We start from the raw sequence: 18,243 nt of genomic DNA, 5'->3' as shown, positions 1-18,243 counted from the left end.
GCAGATGTGAAAATGAGTGCTTGAGAAACAGAGGTAGATTCCAGCAAGGAGGAAATGCATAACAGTGAATCTTGTGTTGCTTTCAACAGCATCATTCTAACGTGGTGCAAAGAGAAAGCAGTCAAATTCCCAATGCTTGCCTTTGCTTTGTTTTGCTACGACCAGTGAGTGAGTGTTTCAGCTGCAGGACATAATGTCACAGTAAAGATGTCACACCTTCATGAAGTGTTCATATTCTCATTTTTTTAAAAGGAAATATAATATTGCAACTAAGGGGTTAGTGAAGCATTCAAGCAAGTAATTAAAGGACAATAATTGTTGAAGCAATGTTTGATGAAAACTCAGAAAACATTAGAATTGGAATGGTTTTGCACGGCAGTAGCTTTTAATTATAGGTACATAATTTTCATATGCGTAGGGTACAGTGAAAATCTTAATTGCATGTGTTATTAACATGCAACACATCTTATGTTACTGCACTACCGATATGTTGTGTTAATTTTAAGATTATTTTGATAAAAAAGATAAGGCTTACAAAAGCATACATTAAAACTTTTGCTTGTGTATTTGCACACTGGTTCAACATTTATTTTGAAGTGTTTTGATTTCTGAATGTATAGTAACACTAAGCAAAGAGTACATTTCTGTTATGAACATTTGATATTGTGAGAATATAGTATATTTAGTAGCCTGAATAACAATATGAATTGTTTCATGGGATGAGTGTATTGTCTCATACCCAGAAGCCATTAAATGCATGGCCAGGTTGCTTTTCTGTTTTGAATCTGCCTTTTATACAATCATCAATAATTGTGTTGGCAGTAGCTGTATCATCTAAGTCTTGCATGGACTAATTCCAGAAATTCTTCACTATGTTTTCAATGCCACTAGCTCCTGAAAGTGTACACCAAATTGACAGCTGCTCATGTCCAAAAATATCAGCACTTTTATCAACAATGACAGTAAATTCATTTGAGTTGCTCACCATCAAAAATATTTCTTTTGTTGTTGTCTCAATAGTGTGCATTATTAGCTTATTTCCTGCACAGACATAAGTGTAACAGCCATTGACTGGTGAAGTTTCCTAGTGTTGCTTCAGTATTTCATATTTAATCCATAGCTTCCATGTAAAATCCACATAGGCTTTCTACATTTGAATTTGAGTTGTCCTTTCATGACTTTAGAGAGATGCCAAAAATAAATTAATTTCTTTTTGGTGTTTGTACATTTTGGTATTAATAAAACATTTATAATCCTTGTTTTACTATGGAATGACACTTCCAGCAAATTGTTGGCTACAGTTTAAAAGCTTATAGCATTAGCTTTATTAATGATGGGTATTTTCCACTTTCTTATTATATGAGACATCTAAACTAAAAGTGTTTTTACCCCAATTAAAACAATGCCTTTTTTAATAGCACTTAAAAGTAAAAAAATTATTTTCATAGACGCCAGAAGAAATAGTACTTTTGTTACCTTTTTCAGAAATATTTAATCCTACATTCTTAGTCTTTTAAAATATGTGCTAATAACAGTAAGAAGTATATTCATTACAACAGATAAGAAACTGTCTGTGGTATTATGTTGTTTTTCTTTTTTTTCAGAAATGAGAAAAACACAAGGTTAGATGAAAATAATCATGTAATATGGCGAGAACTTGTCCTTCCAATACCAACAGATTCAAATAAGAAAGTTAATGTAAGTTAAGTGTTTTTTTTTGTGTATATATTGTAAAAGAAACACACAAGAAATGATGGTTTGGGGTTTTCCGTCCCCGTATACTGTAACACAGTACTTCAAAGCAACGGTCAGTTTGCACATACGACAATATACATGAAACAAATAACAGTCGGATGGTTTATGGGGTGGGAACGGAAGTGGACATGGAATGCTGGGAAGGAGCCACAGTGGTAGATGGATGGTAGTGACATCATCAGATAGGGACCAGGGGGAAACGATGGGAACCCGGAAGTGTCTTGTGGTTTAGCGAGTCTGGGTGTATTCATGGCGGTGCTGCTTCATTCTTCCTGAGGGAACAAAGAAAGAATGATTAGTACCCCGTCGTTGTCCCAGGCACAAGGTTTCGCGGTATGTGTCAGGTCCCTAAGCTGCTCCCCATGCACTTGTGCGTGACAATATACAGTATATTACTTATTTATTCAAATATGGTTTTACATCAAATGTTTTTTCAGAACCTCTCTATTACTGCTTTGGATATTGCTTAGAAGACTTATAAGGCCGCATTTTTAATCCAGCACATGTGTCTATAGTGCCTTTTTTGTCTGTTGTCAGATGAATGTCATATAGTACATGCAGTGACTTGTGGTGAGGTTCATGGGAGGTGAGGCACTGACTCCTTCAGAGTCAGATTTATAAATATATGAACCCAAAAGATTAGCTTATTCACTATTCATTTGGCAGTATGCACATTGATTACTGTTTATGTTTCCTATCTCATCAGCATTCTTTACACACACATAGGTTAGGTACATATTTGGCTAAGGAAGAACGTTACATTTTTAGCGGCGAGAGAGACTGCATTTGCTCTGCACCCTCCATGTGTTCTAAATTTGCCATTGCAATTGAACAATTCATACTCATTCAATACAAATGAAAGCATTGAGTGGTGTACAAAAAAACAATAAAATTTTGACCTTAATTGAAATATTTGTTTTTAAAAGCTTTTAATTCTGATGCTTTAATCAATTTTAATACAGACTGTATAACAAAACGATAGCAAGAAAAAAAACCAATATTTTATTTAAGGCCAAAATGTATTTTTTAAGTATTGGATTGCTTTTTCTGATCCCATTTTTTATGAAACTGAAAACCATTTATGGTCTAACTTTAATTGTAAAGGAAGTCAATGTGCCCATCCTTCTCCAGGAAAAACTCAGTCACTTTCTTGTAAAAGTTCTCCTGACTGTATTTTCCTTTAGTTTTAAAAATCTTAATCTTCCATTTTTGCAGTCAGTCCAAAAAAATAAAAATAAATGGATCGCTGCAGTGCACTTGACTTTCTGATATCGCTAACTTATTGGCGCTTAGAGCCTCTGCGTAGAAGAACAACAGCAACAAGTACCTGTTTGGCTGACATCTGCCCCCTTCGGTGCATCACGGTACTGTCTGCCTCACCTTATGCCTTTTCATTGCGGTTTTATTTCTGATCAGCAATACTAAATATGTCACACACATTCATCTATACATATTAATAAAAGGCAAAGCCCTCACTGACTCACTGACTGACTGACTGACTCATCACTAATTCTCGAACTTCCCGTGTAGGTGGAAGGCTGAAATTTGGCAGGCTCATTCCTTACAGCTTACTTACAAAAGTTAGGCAGGTTTCATTTCGAAATTCTACGCGTAATGGTCATAACTGGAACATATTTTTTGTCCATATACTCTAATGGAGGAGGCGGAGTCATGTATCGCGTCATCACGCCTCCTACGTAATCACGTGAACTAAAAACAAGGAAGAGATTTACAGCACGAGTCAAACGTGGGAACGAAGGTAAATGACGTTAATTTTTGAGTGTCTTTTAATACTGTGTAAGCATACATATTAACACATGTGCAATTAAACGTGTGCATTTACGGGGTGATTTCTCAGGCTTAAAAGCTCGCCTTTTACTAAAAAGGTAAATGCAAAACTATTTTCAATCATTCTATAATCTGCTTCTCACAACTGAAGGCTCCGTGGCTGATGGTAAATGACGTTAATTTTCGAGTGTCTTTTAATACTGTGTAAGCATACATATTAACACATGTGCAATTAAACGTGTGCATTTACGGGGTGATTTCTCAGGCTTAAAAGCTCGCCTTTTATCAAACGCGGGAACAAAGGTAAATGACTTTGTTCACTGTCTTTTAATACTGTGTAACCATACATATTAACACATGTGCAATTAAACGTGTGCATTTACGGGGTGATTTCTCAGGCTTAAAAGCTCGCCTTTTACTAAAAAGGTAAATGCAAAACTATTTTCAATCATTCTATGATCTGCTTCTCACAACTGAAGGCACCGTGGCTGATGTTACGTCACTTGCTGTCCAACCATAAGCGTTACCTGGTAGGTAACCGGCCACTCACTTCACTCCCTTACAGGAATCGAACCTCTGAGGTTTTCTTTTGTTCTTAATTAAAATTTAAAAGCAATACTTCACCGCTGCTAAGCCCCTCTAGCGCTGACGTCTGAGGTTCGATTACCGTAAGCAAGTGCAGTGAGTGTGTAATTACATTCACGGCATTCGTAATCTGATTCACAATCTGATTGTATGGGTGGTTACCTACCAGGTAACGCTTATAGTTGGCCACCAAGTCAGGTCGAAGTGATCACTCGAGTGAAGGCAGCTTCACAAAAAAACAGATCCTTAACAAACTGTTATTAGTATATTTTCCCTCAATTTAAAAAGGTTTTATTTTCTTCTTAATAAAAATTTAAAAGCGGTACTTCGCCGGTGCTAAGCGCGTGGATTTGACCGACTGACACATACAGACATATTCATGAGCGCAGGTACTTCGGAAAGAAAGCACCATGTAAACCTAAAGTTTAAATTAAGTTCATAGACCTACAAAAGGTTGCCATTCATTTCAGGCAAGATTGCTTTTCTTCTGTACAACTATATGTTGCATTCTCAAGACTGTGCTTGCACGGCTTCGGATATAGATATATATATATATATGTATGTATGTCTATATATAAATATGTAAGCTTATAAGTACTGCCTTACTTCTCTTTAAGAAAGGAAGATGTAATGATACTTGATTTAAACGATTCCATGTCTTCCTGGGTTTGCTTAGCTTATTGTCAATATCTTTACACGTTTTTTTAAGCCTTATTGACTGAAACGGGCTTTCACGAAACAAGTTAGGGCTTTGCTACAGGATATACCCTCCACAAGTTAAGCAAGTAAAAATAAAATATATATTTCTGTTTTATTTAAACCTTTTAAGTTCGTATGCATAGCCCCATTTGGCTGTTTAATTTTTTTTTTCTTTCTTCAGTAATATTTAATCTCCTTAAAGAAAAAGAACATATCCATTTTACTTTTTTTGTATCTCTTTAGTAATATTTTAGTGTAAAAGGATAACCAGTATTTAAACCTTTTATGTTACTTTATACATTTATTTTACACAATGTTGAAAAATTAATAAGAAAGCTACATATTTTGGCAGCTGCTGCTTTCATTTTCAATGAAATGGAAAAAGCTCTCCAAGAGAAAACGTCAATGAAGAAGAAACAGTTTGCACTATCTAAAAATGAGAAACCCTCATTTGTAAAAGTTTGCTGCAGATGACTTAACTGAAAATAAATGAATAGTTCCTATGTGTATAATACATATTTATCTATTTGACTTATGCCTTTATTCCAGCAACTTACAACATCTGAGGTACAATTTGTTACATTACTTTTGTTTTTTGCAGCACAGGCAAGTGAAGTGACTTCCACAGGGTCACACAGTGGTGTCAGTACCAGGATTTGAACTGACAAGCTCCGGGTTTACTGAAATATTACTGAAGACAGAAAAAAAACGAAAACGGGCAAATAGGGCTATGCATACAGATGTCCATCCATCCATTATCCAACCCGCTATATCCTAAATACAGGAGCCAATAAGTTGATATGTATATATACAGTATATATATATATATATATATATATATATATATATATATATATATATATATATATATATATATGTATGTGAATGTATGTATATATGTATGTCTATATTTATATATATATATATATATGTAGATATGTAAATTTGTATATGTATATATATATATATGTATATCTGGATGTGTATATGTATATATACGTATGTATATGTAGATATGTGTATATGTAGATATGTATATATATGTATATATGTTTATGTATATATATATAGTTACATAACCTCTTTAACACACTACTCCCTTGCAAAGCGCGGGTATTTTGCTATATGTAGATATCTGTATATGTAGATATGTATATATATGTATATATGTATATGTATATATATATGTTTACATAACCTCTTTAACACACTACTTCTCCGCTGTGAAGCGCGGGTATTTTGCTATATATATATATATATATATATATATATATATATATATATATATATATATATATATATGACAGCAACACTCATAACAATGACAACACAATTACATATATATATATGTACATATGTATATATGTATGTGTCAATCTATCTATGTATGTATGTCTAGATATATATATATATATATGTACATATGTATATATATGTGTATATATATCTAGATGTGTATATGTGTAGATATGTAAATATTTTTATATATATATATATATGTGTCTGTGTGTGTATATATATATATATATATATATATATATATATATATATATATATATATATATAATGTATATGTATATATATATACATGTGTATATATATATATATACATATATGTGTGTGTGTATGTATGTATATGTGTGTTTATGTATGTGTGTATATATATGTTGATATGTGTATATATATATATATATATATATATATGTGTATATATATGTGGATGTGTATATGTATATATATATGTAGATATGTGTATATGTAGATATGTATATATATGTATATGTATATATATATGTTTATGTGTGTGTGTGTGTGTATATCATATATATAAAAGACAGCAACACTCATAACAAAGACAACACAATTACATTGACAATCATGTTACATTATTTTTTAAATGTTTCCTTTTTTTTTCATAACCTCTTTAACACACTACTTCTCCGCTGCGAAGCGCAGGTATTTTGCTAGTTAAAGATATTAGCCAGACTGTGGAAAGTCAGGATGTATAATAAACGTCTCTGCGAACATTATATTGGCAGCATACAGAGAGACAGCATCAGGCACACGCCAATTGCATGCATCAACCCATTGTGTGAGGGATAGCATAGTCTGAGGTGAGGCTTGGCTCATTGCCGCTGCACTTCAGGTTTCTCTCCAATATTTGAACAGGAAATGCGCCAATTCATCAGTTTTTGACTATAAAAATAATCAAAATTATTGGAATCATACAGAAAACAAATTTAAACCACAGACCAGTGGACACATTTATTTTATGTTATCATTATTAGTTTTTTTACTTTTCATGAGAGACTCACCTGCCTCCCTGACTTGACATCCCTGAGTACATGCACCAATCCCTGCTATTGTTTTACCTATAAAAAGTAAAGCTAAACACTTTCTGCAAGACAAGTTTCATCTGTTTTTCTAAGGCAATTAATTTTCAATGTGATATAGTATGTAAAGTTGATTATTAATGGCTTATTATTAATTAAAATGTGATTAGCAAAACTCACAAAATGAGTCAAATCAAAGTCTTTCTTTTGATTTAATAGACCCATTGTCTTTGTGCAGAAATTCTGATACACACATGCCTTTGGTTATAAATGAGTTCCACTCCTGCAGATAGACATTTATAACCTAATTTTGTATGAAAGCCAAAACTTACCATGAAAATGTCTGTTAATGGAAAAATTGTCACAAATATATAGTGGTTTATTATTTATGCAGAAAAATGTCTCAAACAATTGTATTAATACAATGACTGCTAAGCAGAATTGCTGGACTTGAAATTAGGCCTGCATAATTAATCATATGAATACGGGATCTGCGATATACTAATTGCAAAAAGTGGTGATTACTGCATTCCTATTAGTGCTCCTGCTCTGTCAGAGGTTGAGCTTCTTTGGTTACAAACTACTTTAAACAGAAAATGATTGTTTTCCCTAATCACTGATACATTCAGTTAGTGTGAGTGCATTGGTGATCCAATGAGGCACTCTCATATTTTAAGTAATTACAGGTGCATTTTTAGGAGTGTGATCCCTAACAACATATTAAAAAACATATATATTTTTTTGTCTTGTGTTTGCAGCTGCCTCTAAAAAGACTAAGAAGTAGTAGTCATTTAAAATTCGTTCACATAACCCTTTATTAAGAGTGCATAAAACCTCTGCACAAAGCACCAAGTCCATGTAACATTAGATCTGTGACACAGATAACCATCAAGCACCCGTTTATGCTATAACACATTCTCATATCTAGCTGGCTACTGAAAGCAAATAACAGAACTCATTCAATATTATTTATTGAAAGCCAAAACACTAATTAAAACTATGCACAATTAAAATTAAAAAAAATGATAAACATCCAGAGTATGAGAAGCAGTGTCCTGTCCAGCAATTATTTTTTGAAGTTGTGTTGCCTTTAGTTTTTTTTAAATTTATTTATAAAGCACATTAAAAAACAAAATTAATGAGTGGATGAGTATTTTCCTGCCTGTGATTGTTGCTTGCATGCCTCTGTGACTATTACGAATACGATTTATTGCAAGTGCTTTCCTTCTGAACATTGGCATCACACTTATCATGATCTATAACGACACAATTTTTTTTTCCTATTGACAGATTTATAAAGACAGTAAGACATATTTTTTTCTTAAGACATTTTGAGAGACATTTCCAAATTATTTTAATAGCTAACTTGCAGTGGGGATTTTGAAGTTACTTTCTGGCTAATCAGTAAAAGATATGTTGAGCATGCACAACCAATGTGAACGTCCATGAAAAAAGAATATTTATTTTAATGAATAAGCTTGCTTATTTGTAATTATAAGAACACCAAAATAAATTTGATGATCCCTTATCTTGCATACATATAAATTTAACAGGTCTGCAACTAGCTAAACATGTGTTTGATTTAAATAAGTAGCTTATTGGATAAGAGGGTCTAAATGAGCAAGGGAATGTGTCTGTGCTAAAGAATGTGAAACATATGTGTGTTTGGTTTTCAGGGAAGGGGGTCTTTGATACGGTGGGATCTGTCCCAAAGAAAAGTTGCTGCATGAGATTATGAACCCAGCTTTAAAGTATAGTATATGTGGTGTGCCTGAGTGATTTGTCAGCATTACTAATTTGTCCTTTTTCCTGTCTAGCTTGGAAATTTAAAGTGTCCTCTTTTGCTGATTGCTGGTGATGATGATCAGAATTGGCCGACTCCTGAATCAGCTGAAGATGTGAGAGTGTTTTATTATATTTGCATACTTTTGAACTATTTGCCCTTTTAATTATTTATGTTACAAAAATGTCTTTGTTTGATTTATTAGAACAAATTAAATTCTATAACATTACATTTCAAAATTCCAAAACATGTTAATGCTCTTTTCACAAAACCTGTGTGTTGTAAAATAGAAGATAACATTATGCTAACCTAGCCCTAACTTAACACTAGAATTCCTGAAGCCTAAGAAAAAACTCGTAATTCCGGCCCACTTTAAATCCCTTCACACCTCTACCATCAGCATCTTTTGTTTTGTAAATGCGTCGATCAGCACAAGCAGCAAGCAGCCTGCTGTCCCATGCCCTGCCTTGGTGGAGCTCAGTTCACCGACAAAAAGTTCTCCCAGCTCAAGCCAAGGCTCCTTATCTGCGTGTGATGTGCCTGGAGTTGTATAGGGTAAATAATACAGTATATCATTATTTGGAATACATGCATTTCATGTGTGTTCAGTGTCTACAAAGATCTGGGAAAGTGTAGGATCTAAAGCAGAAACTTTTTACTAATAATGATGAGAAGCATATAATGTGTAGAGACTTTAGTCCAAATATCAAATAAACACGTGTGCATTCGATTTACATGTGGCTGTCAATGTGTTAAAAACTCAGGCTCTAATATTAATCGACAGGGAGTTTACACATTTTCTTGAATGGTACATAGATAAGAACTTCTGCCTTATAACCTGGAGGTCCTGGTTTCCACACTGGACGTTACGTGTTTTGAGTAGTGAGCTGCTATTATTATTATTATTTCTACAATATAATAAAAATTTATATTTGATTTGAGTCTGCAACACCCAGTGTAAATTTTGGCTACTTGTTAAAATTAGCATTTGTTTTTTTATTATTTAGTTTTTTTCTCTCAGTGATGTGTATGTGGTACATCAAACTTGCCGCTCCCTCTTTAAGTTGATGGCATATATCTCCATTCTTTTACAAGAGCAGCGCTGTGGCTGATGCCTGTTCAGAACTATTTTTGTTGTACCGGCAATCAATTGTACAATGTCCCATGACCGCTATCAGACTAGACAAAGGCCGGACCATAGCAACAGACAGCTTCTTCACAGTGGTTTCGCTGGCTAATAGAGTGCTGTAATGCAACGCAACTCTTCTTGGCGCCATAAGTAAAATGGAACTTCCACTTGCAGCTTGTCCACTTGTCTTTACACTTCAGTACGCGAGCAATTTGCCACGCTAGTGTTTAGATCTGGCAATGCCGTTCTGACAGTATATGCTCCCAAAAAGAAGAAGCCTTTAATTTCAGTCTGTAACAGCCGATGTAAAGATTTCCTACCTGTAAAAGATATGTAAAAGATAAGGGGTAGAACCAGACACTCAAACGCAGGTGAATCATATCTTCTTGGTATCTTCTTGTCATTTGAATTTTTTGTTATTCGGTTTTATTCTTGAATAAAATGTACCCTAACCTGATTTCTTTATCTTTGGTTATATTCTTGCATAAAAGCACACTTGTTTTGTTATATGTGTACCTTTGGTGAAAGTGTTTATATGATATTTGGACTTCATTATTCACACATTATACACTTCATGTCAAAATGTTGTTGTTAGTACTATAACACGAAAAAAGTTTCTATTTTAGGTATGTGCTCACCATTTCTTGCATTTCCTGTCATCCTACATTTACATAGATCGTTGTAGACACAGAACACACATGAAATGTATGTGTTCCAAATAACGATATATTATTTACCCTGTACAGCTTCAAGGCACCTCGCACCCAGATAAACAAGACTTGAGCTGGGAGAAATTTTTTGCCCAAGTTGAGCTGCAGCGTTGTGGGGGATGGAATAACAGGCTGCTGGCTGCTTGTGCTGATCGACACATTTACAAAACAAAAGACACTAATGGAGAGGTGCAAAGGAATTTAAGGTGGCCTGGGATTATGGGTTTTTTCGTAGGCTTCAGGGATTCTAGTGTTAAGACAGTGACTCAATATTCATTTAACATTCATTTTGCCTATGTGAAACATTTTAACCTTTTCTGCAGTAAACTAGTTTTTCCAAATGTTCATCCATTTTTGAAGACTGTCCAAGTAATATAGAATTGTTTTTGGTGCCTCCTCAGTATCTGCTAAAGTCATCAATTTTAATATCATTTGTACATTTCAATAAGTTTACAGTATCTTTGTGACAGATCCCTTAGCTGATGAGCTAACCCCATACAGAGGATTCCTCCTTTATGTTTATTTATTTTGTCTCTTCAGGAGAGAAAATCTGATACGTCTTGACTCCTGTGACTTCTGTTTTCCCTTTTTGAGTCATCTTCAGATTGTTTCTACAGAATTTGAACTGTTATAATTCACTAACAAAGACAGCTGTTTTTCAAAACTGTTTTCTCACTTTTCCTTATTTTCTCTTCTGAACAAAAAATTATACATAGAGGTTCAACATACTGGGCTCATCAAGAGAGTTATGACAACCAAGATAATCTGTTAATAGACATCATAAGTTACACATATAATACACAGTCTACATTTTCTGCTTTTTCATGAAATTAATAAATTTTTCCTTTCAGATTGAAAAAATGATGAAGGAAGCAGGAAATGGACATCTTTTGACAAAAATTATCTATCCTAAGGCTGGACATCTTATAGAGCCGCCTTATAGCCCCCACATTCGATTCAGCAATTTTGTTGACTTACATACTCGTAAAAAAGGTAAGGCAAAATGGTACCCTATTAATATAAATATCTAGTTAGTAAACATATTATATAATATAGTATAATATATATATATATATATTATGTAATATTAATATTAGCATATTAGCATACATAATAACCATGTCAATGACCATATGAAATGCACTTCAGAACAGGTAATCTGCCTGAAGCTAAGCGTGATCAGGCCCAGCCAGTACTTTGAAGGGAGACCAACAAGGAAAAGCTCTGGTCACTTCTGGAAAAGTGTGGTATAGCGGATCCGTGGCTCTGAAAGAATGGCCAATTTTTTTTTTAAATAATAAATAGAGGGGCACAGTAACGTGGCTAGACCGGTTCCCATGCACAACACAGGCAGTCCCAAACTTAAGTACACAGGTATGGAATTGCCCGTGGCCACAATTGTAGCTGGGAGCTGCTAATTGTCACACCTGTGCAACGTCCCCTTTTGAAATGGGACAAACGCGAGTGCCAAGGAGAAAAGAAAGAAAGATATGAGAGAACAGAGGTTAAAGGAAGAAGTGACTGAGCAAACGGATGGGAGCAGGCTTGTGAGAGAGAAAGCAGGCATCTGGGAGGAGAGTCTCTGAGAAGAAATGTGTGGCCGATACTCGGTGCGGGGTGGGGGCAGTTGGAAGAGGTTGCTCCAGCTGAGCAGTTCAGAGGAGCAGGAACGAACTGGATGGTGAACTACTCGCCATGTAAGGCTGGGAAGGCAGCAGGGGTCGAGGAGGCTTGGGGGGAAAAGCCCTAGCGTGAGTGCCCAGGCCATTGGGGACCCGAGTCATGGTCCGGTGAGGAAGCCTGTACGTAGACTGGAATGGAAGGCAACCGGACCAGTGGAAGGTCAACTGCACCTGCTGATGGGGCAACTCCTCTACTGCAAGGCCCGTGAGGGATAAGCAGAGGAGCCACCAGATAAAGGGAAAAGTAGAAGGTTTTTTAAAAAAAGGACTGTTTCTGCTAGTATTTTAAACTCATTTTTAATGGACTTATTTATTGGATATTTAACCTCCACGTTCACCCATTTTAATGGATTATTTGACAGTTGAAGCACCGCACTTTCTTTTTGGACACTGTTTAGTATTGATTTGTTGTTAATAAAAGCACTGATCATTTTTGTACCTTACCCTTGCTTCATGTGGTGTCCTCATTTGTCTAGCTCATCCTGGTCATGACTATTGATGGTGTCGGGTTCAAGAGGCTCTCAAAACTGGAAGAGGGAGCATGCAGCAGGACCCATACTGTCACAAAAAGGTGTTGTTGAGGCCTGCAGCAGGCATTTACCCTGAGGTCTGAATGTGGAACCCAATGCCCCTATTCAGCGATGGGAACATTCTCCTGTAAAAATGGCACCGAAATATAAAATCAATGTCTTGACTCTTTGTGGGCGGCACGGTGGCGCTGCTGCCTCGCAGTTGGGAGACCTGGGGACATGGGTTCACTTCACGGGTCCTCCCTGCGTGGAGATTTGCATGTTCTCCCCGTGTCTGTGTGGGTTTCCTCCGGGCGCTCTGGTTTCCTCCCACAGTCCAAAGACAAGACATGCAGGTTAGGTGGATTGGCGATTCTAAATTGGCCCTAGTGTGTGCTTGGTGTGTGGGTGTGTTTGTGTGTGTCCTGCGGTGGGCTGACACCCTGCCCAGGATTGTTTCCTGCCCTGTGTTGGCTGGGATTGGCTCCAGCAGACCCCCGTGACCCTGTGTTCGGATTCAGCGGGTTAGAAAATGGATGGATGGATGGATCTTCATTAATACATTTCTATAAACACATGCAGACACACATCCCTAATTTGGGTAATATTTAAGACTTGTTTGTTCTGTAGAGATGATTTGTCTATTTATAATGCTTTATTTAAACATGTATTATAGCATTAATGTAGAACATATAAATACTTACTCTGCCCTATAAGTTATACTCTCTTGATATTTATCAGAACACCACCATCCATCCAACAACCTTTTACTTTTTTTAAATGGATTACACATTCACTTGATTTTTTGCATTAATATATTATTTTGGAAAATGCCAGTGGAAAAAAATGAGCATTGTTTTATTTCAAATATAAGTGATAGAATCATTATTATTAATTCATCTGCCATGTGAAAATAGTGACTGTGGTGAGGCTCACAGCCGGAGGGGTGGTCCTCCCTCCACTGCCTGCCAGACCTGCCAAAAACCTGGGAGAAGCACTCTGCACAGCACAAAGTCCAGATGAGAAATTGCACAGCCTACACTTTATATGGCTATAAAACCAAACCTCCCTCAATTTCCTTCCTGCACCTTGACTGTCACTTCAATTAAGGATGTATGTTGGTGTGTAAATGGAAATAGGCCATAGAGAACAAGAAAGATAAGTCCTGCTGTTCCTCTCTCCAAGAACATTAAAATTATGTTTACTGACTTACTCAAGCTAACATTTGATTTGGTCTTGTTAAACAATTTGTGCAGCTGGTTAGTTATTAACATTTAAGGATAGCTTCATAAAGGTTTGAAGATTTTCAGCCTACAACTTATTAAAAATCTTTGAATCTGTGCAGTAATTCATATAAAAATCTAAAATAACAGCTTCACAGATGCTTCTCACTGGTTTAAAATGGAATACAAAGGATTATCCATCACAAAAATGCATGTTTTCAAATACTGTACTAAAAATGTGCATCTGTAGATGCTGTACAGAAAAGAAAATGTGCAAAGTATGCTTTTCGTAATTTGTTAATTTTGAAATAATTGCTACCATAAAGAGGCAATGGGGCACTGACTGCATAAAACCAGTGGGAAGATCACAGTAGTTTGGATGTGCTATCCCAATTTCATATGGTTGCAAGAATTTAATTTGATATTCGTTATTTGAAGCATGTTCTGAAAATACATGAGGTTCAGAAAAGAATGGTACTTAAAAAACATTTAAAAGGAGGTTTCAGTGCAAAAGTGCTGTCAGTGTTATACTGTATACATTTTGTAAAATATAGCCTGTTATTTTCTCTGGTTCCTGCCTTGTGCCCTGTGTTGGATTCAGCGGGTTGGAAAATGGATGGATGGATGGATGACTCTTTGTGGTTATTAAAGATACCTGGGCATTCTTTGTAAAGAGTAGGGTGTATTGTGAAATTCTGCCTAAATTCCACACATTGCTTGGTCATTCTAGCCTCCTGATCATCCCCTGTCTCTAATTGGCTAATTATCTCTCACCCCTTCACCACCCAACAACCAATATGTGATAAGCATACTGGCGGAAAATGGCTGCCGTCACATCATCCACATTAGTGGTGGTGGAAGTGCCTCACCATTCACTGTGAGTAATAAGAAAAGTGCCATATAAATGTAAGAATTAATTTAATTAATTTAGCTAGTGGAGTGAAACAGTTTTTATTATGTAATATTATTTAATGTTTTCAAAATAAACACCGACAAATTTTTCACAAAAAAAGATAAGTCATAATACTCTTCACAAATATCAGCCATGTCAACTTTAATGTAATTATATATCTTAGTAACCGAATTTTTAAATTTGGTAGTATTTCTCTACTATTCCTCTAGAGACCTATTTTTGTGTGGGGTTTACATGTTCTCCACAAGTTTTTGCTGCATTTTTTTGCAGTTCTTGATCTGCATATAGAAAGTGGCAGCTCTGGTCTTCATTTGTGTAATCTTAGAGAATTGGAGGCAATTGGTGGCACACTTCTGTGAAATCAGTCATACACAGTGAGTCACTTCAGCTAGTCTGTGACTCACTCCAATAAAATGAAACAGGTTTGACTTTTTCTGTAGTTGTAGGGGCTTAAACTATAACAATGGCAAGTAAGAAATATATGTTTTTTGAACCTTGTAAACTGAACAAAGGCTTGTCTCTCTGATGTCTAATGTTTTATGTACTAAAGCAAAATGGAAAAAAGAAAAAAAATTGTTGAGACTGCAGCTGAAATCACAGTACCTGTTAAACTGTTAACTCTGTTGGGAAGCATGTTATTAGTTATCACAAATGAGGCAAGCACGACTGGGCTGGAAGGCTGGAACTTTGTCAGTAAATGTGATGTTGGCAGCGATTTTCAGTCGTTTAAATTGAAATGGTCTGGCTATGAGATTAGTGACTGCAGCTGGCAAATCTGTCATTTCTGACATTGTGTGTGCTTTGTGTATATCTGACTTTTTTTGAAAAAAATCAGATTAAAAGATTTTTTTCCCAGTTACAAGATACTGCACAATTGTGTGCATTTTTAAGAACATTTAGTCTCTGTGCACTAATACTAACAGAGCTATAGACTTTACTAAAAAGGCAGGACACTGTACTAATCAGCCATAAACCAGTTCTCTTCCATGCCATTGCTTACCAATATATCCCTGAAGCCTATGAAAAAAGTCATAATGCTGGGCCACCTTTGTACCGCTTCATCAACCTCTTTGCTTTGGAAATGTGTCAATCACTGCAAGCAGCCTGCTATCCCAAACCCCACAGATGCAGCTGAAGTTCTCCCAGCTCAAGTCTGTTAATCTGGGTGTGATGTGACTCAAATTGCATAGAGTAAATAATATATCATTATTTGGAATACATGCATTTAATGTGTGTTCCATGTCTACAGAGATCTGGGTAAATATTGGATGACAGGAAATGCGAGACAAGAAATGTTGAACACATAACTAAACCAGAAACAATGGCAATGAATGATATTGTTTTCATTTAAACTACTTCACTCAATTTAGTATGAAGTCTGCACTTAATTTAGTTGCAAAACAGTCATATTAGCAAAATGACAGGGCTGTACAAAGTCACAAGAGGATATATTTTCATTAACATTTATACAGAAGTACACGTTTTGTTTTAAATATGAAGGAAGTGAAATAGTATATAGCTTGGATATTGTCTGTTTACCCCTGCTCTAGCAGCATTGGGTACTATAACCCTCAATATGTGCTATGAATAGTGATTTCACAGTTCCAGATTTTGAAAGAAAAAAGAACAAATCTTAATAAATTAGGCAGTCTGTTCACATGCTGAGATTCTCTGAGCATGCAGAGAAAAGGAATGGAAAATGATCCTGCATTTCTGAAAATTATTTATTGCTAGTGAAAATTTTAGATTCTCGTCACTTTCTGAAAAAATGTGTAATTTACAAAAAGGATGAGCAACAGGTGTAAATAAGGAACTAATTCAGAAGTGGATATTCGTGCATAACAACACAGACTCACAAACATCTATTGTTACTCATATAAGACAAATATAATGATGCCAGACCACCATAACTGTATTTGGTTAAACTGTTAAATGAAACACCTAGAAGAAATCAAAGAAAATTAAATGAATCAATTGAATTAATAGATTTTAGTGAGGTTAATATTTAAATGTTACATTTGTTCTTTACAAATGTTGATTTTTAATAAATTGCTTTGAACATTGTGTGCTCTATTAGTCTTTAACTCCATGCAGCTTTGATCTTTCAATTTTAGTGTTGCTACATAAACATTATTAGTGGTGGACTGTATTTAATTTTAAAACTGTTTGAACTTGCCTTGTTTTCAACTTCAGTAGAATGATGTGAACGATTTAAGTGCTTCTTCTAATATTGCAATATTATGTATTTGGTGAAGTGGATTCTTCAGATGTAGGCAATAAATATTATAGTCAAACAAGTCCAAGATATGAAATCTGAATGTGTTCATTCTGGTGCAATGACTGGATATACAGGGATTAGATATGTTTTTTTAAGGAGTGAAATGATTGACCATTATTCAGTTCATATGGCTCAGTGGAATTACCTTATTACATTATCTACTGCAATGGTTCTCTTCCACATTGCATGTTCTTCCCTTCTATGATTCTGTGCATTGGCTGGTCATATTTAACCATATAAATATTATTTATGGAATATCTACTATTCTGTAGACTTAATTTCTTGTTGACTTACCTTTTTCACATTTAAATTAATATAATTGATTTGTAACACTCTTCTCTTTCCAATGTAGTTATTGCATTATGGGGAGGTGAAGCAAAAGAGCATGCTTTTGCACAAGAAGACTCTTGGAAAAAAATATTGGATTTTTTGGATCTCCATCTTTACAGTTCTAACACAGTTTTAAGTTAAGTTTTGACATTTAATGGTAAATCCTTATGGCACAGGGTGTCCAACTCTGATCCTGTAGAATCACAGTGCCTGCAGGTTTTTATTCTAAACATTTTCTTAGTAACCAGTTTTTGCTGTTAATTAACTTATTTTTCCTTAATTTTAATTGGCTTACTGTTTAAAATTTAAACCTCTTAATTGTTTTTTTCTTAATTAGAACCCAAACAATAATGAGAGACAAAATCAGCAAACACATGAGCAACTAACCTGTGCCCATCATAGAATGTCTGAAAATAAAGAAATGTGAAGGTCTAAGTGATGGTAATCTGCTCAGGTTTGCAAGATTTAGACAATAGTCTTAGGAAAAAAACAACAGTTTTGGAAATGTCTTCTGTAACAGAATAAG

General features: G+C 35.1%; 2 protein-coding genes across 6 annotated transcripts in view; both read left to right on the top strand.

The window, feature by feature from the left end:
- Positions 1-18,243, top strand: part of LOC114659417 (peroxisomal succinyl-coenzyme A thioesterase-like) — a 190,792-nt gene that overhangs the window by 57,509 nt on the left and 115,040 nt on the right. The window lies entirely within an intron of this gene.
- LOC114659446 (bile acid-CoA:amino acid N-acyltransferase-like) overlaps positions 1-18,243 on the top strand; it is a 55,515-nt gene that overhangs the window by 36,352 nt on the left and 920 nt on the right. For all 3 annotated transcript variants that reach the window (XM_028811954.2, XM_028811945.2, XM_028811962.2), the window contains exons 8-11: positions 1,605-1,698; positions 8,978-9,058; positions 11,634-11,775; positions 17,740-18,243. The exon at positions 17,740-18,243 is cut by the window's right edge and continues 920 nt beyond it. In XM_028811954.2, the coding sequence (XP_028667787.2) occupies positions 1,605-1,698; positions 8,978-9,058; positions 11,634-11,775; positions 17,740-17,858 (436 nt within the window). In that variant the 3' untranslated portion in view covers positions 17,859-18,243. The remainder of the gene's footprint in view (positions 1-1,604; positions 1,699-8,977; positions 9,059-11,633; positions 11,776-17,739) is intronic.

The sequence above is a fragment of the Erpetoichthys calabaricus genome, chromosome 1 (genome assembly GCF_900747795.2).
Source record: "Erpetoichthys calabaricus chromosome 1, fErpCal1.3, whole genome shotgun sequence".
NCBI classification, from domain to species: Eukaryota; Metazoa; Chordata; class Cladistia; order Polypteriformes; family Polypteridae; genus Erpetoichthys; species Erpetoichthys calabaricus.
The sequence above is the reverse complement of the archived record's forward strand: the minus strand, read 5'-3'. Positions and strand labels throughout refer to the sequence as shown.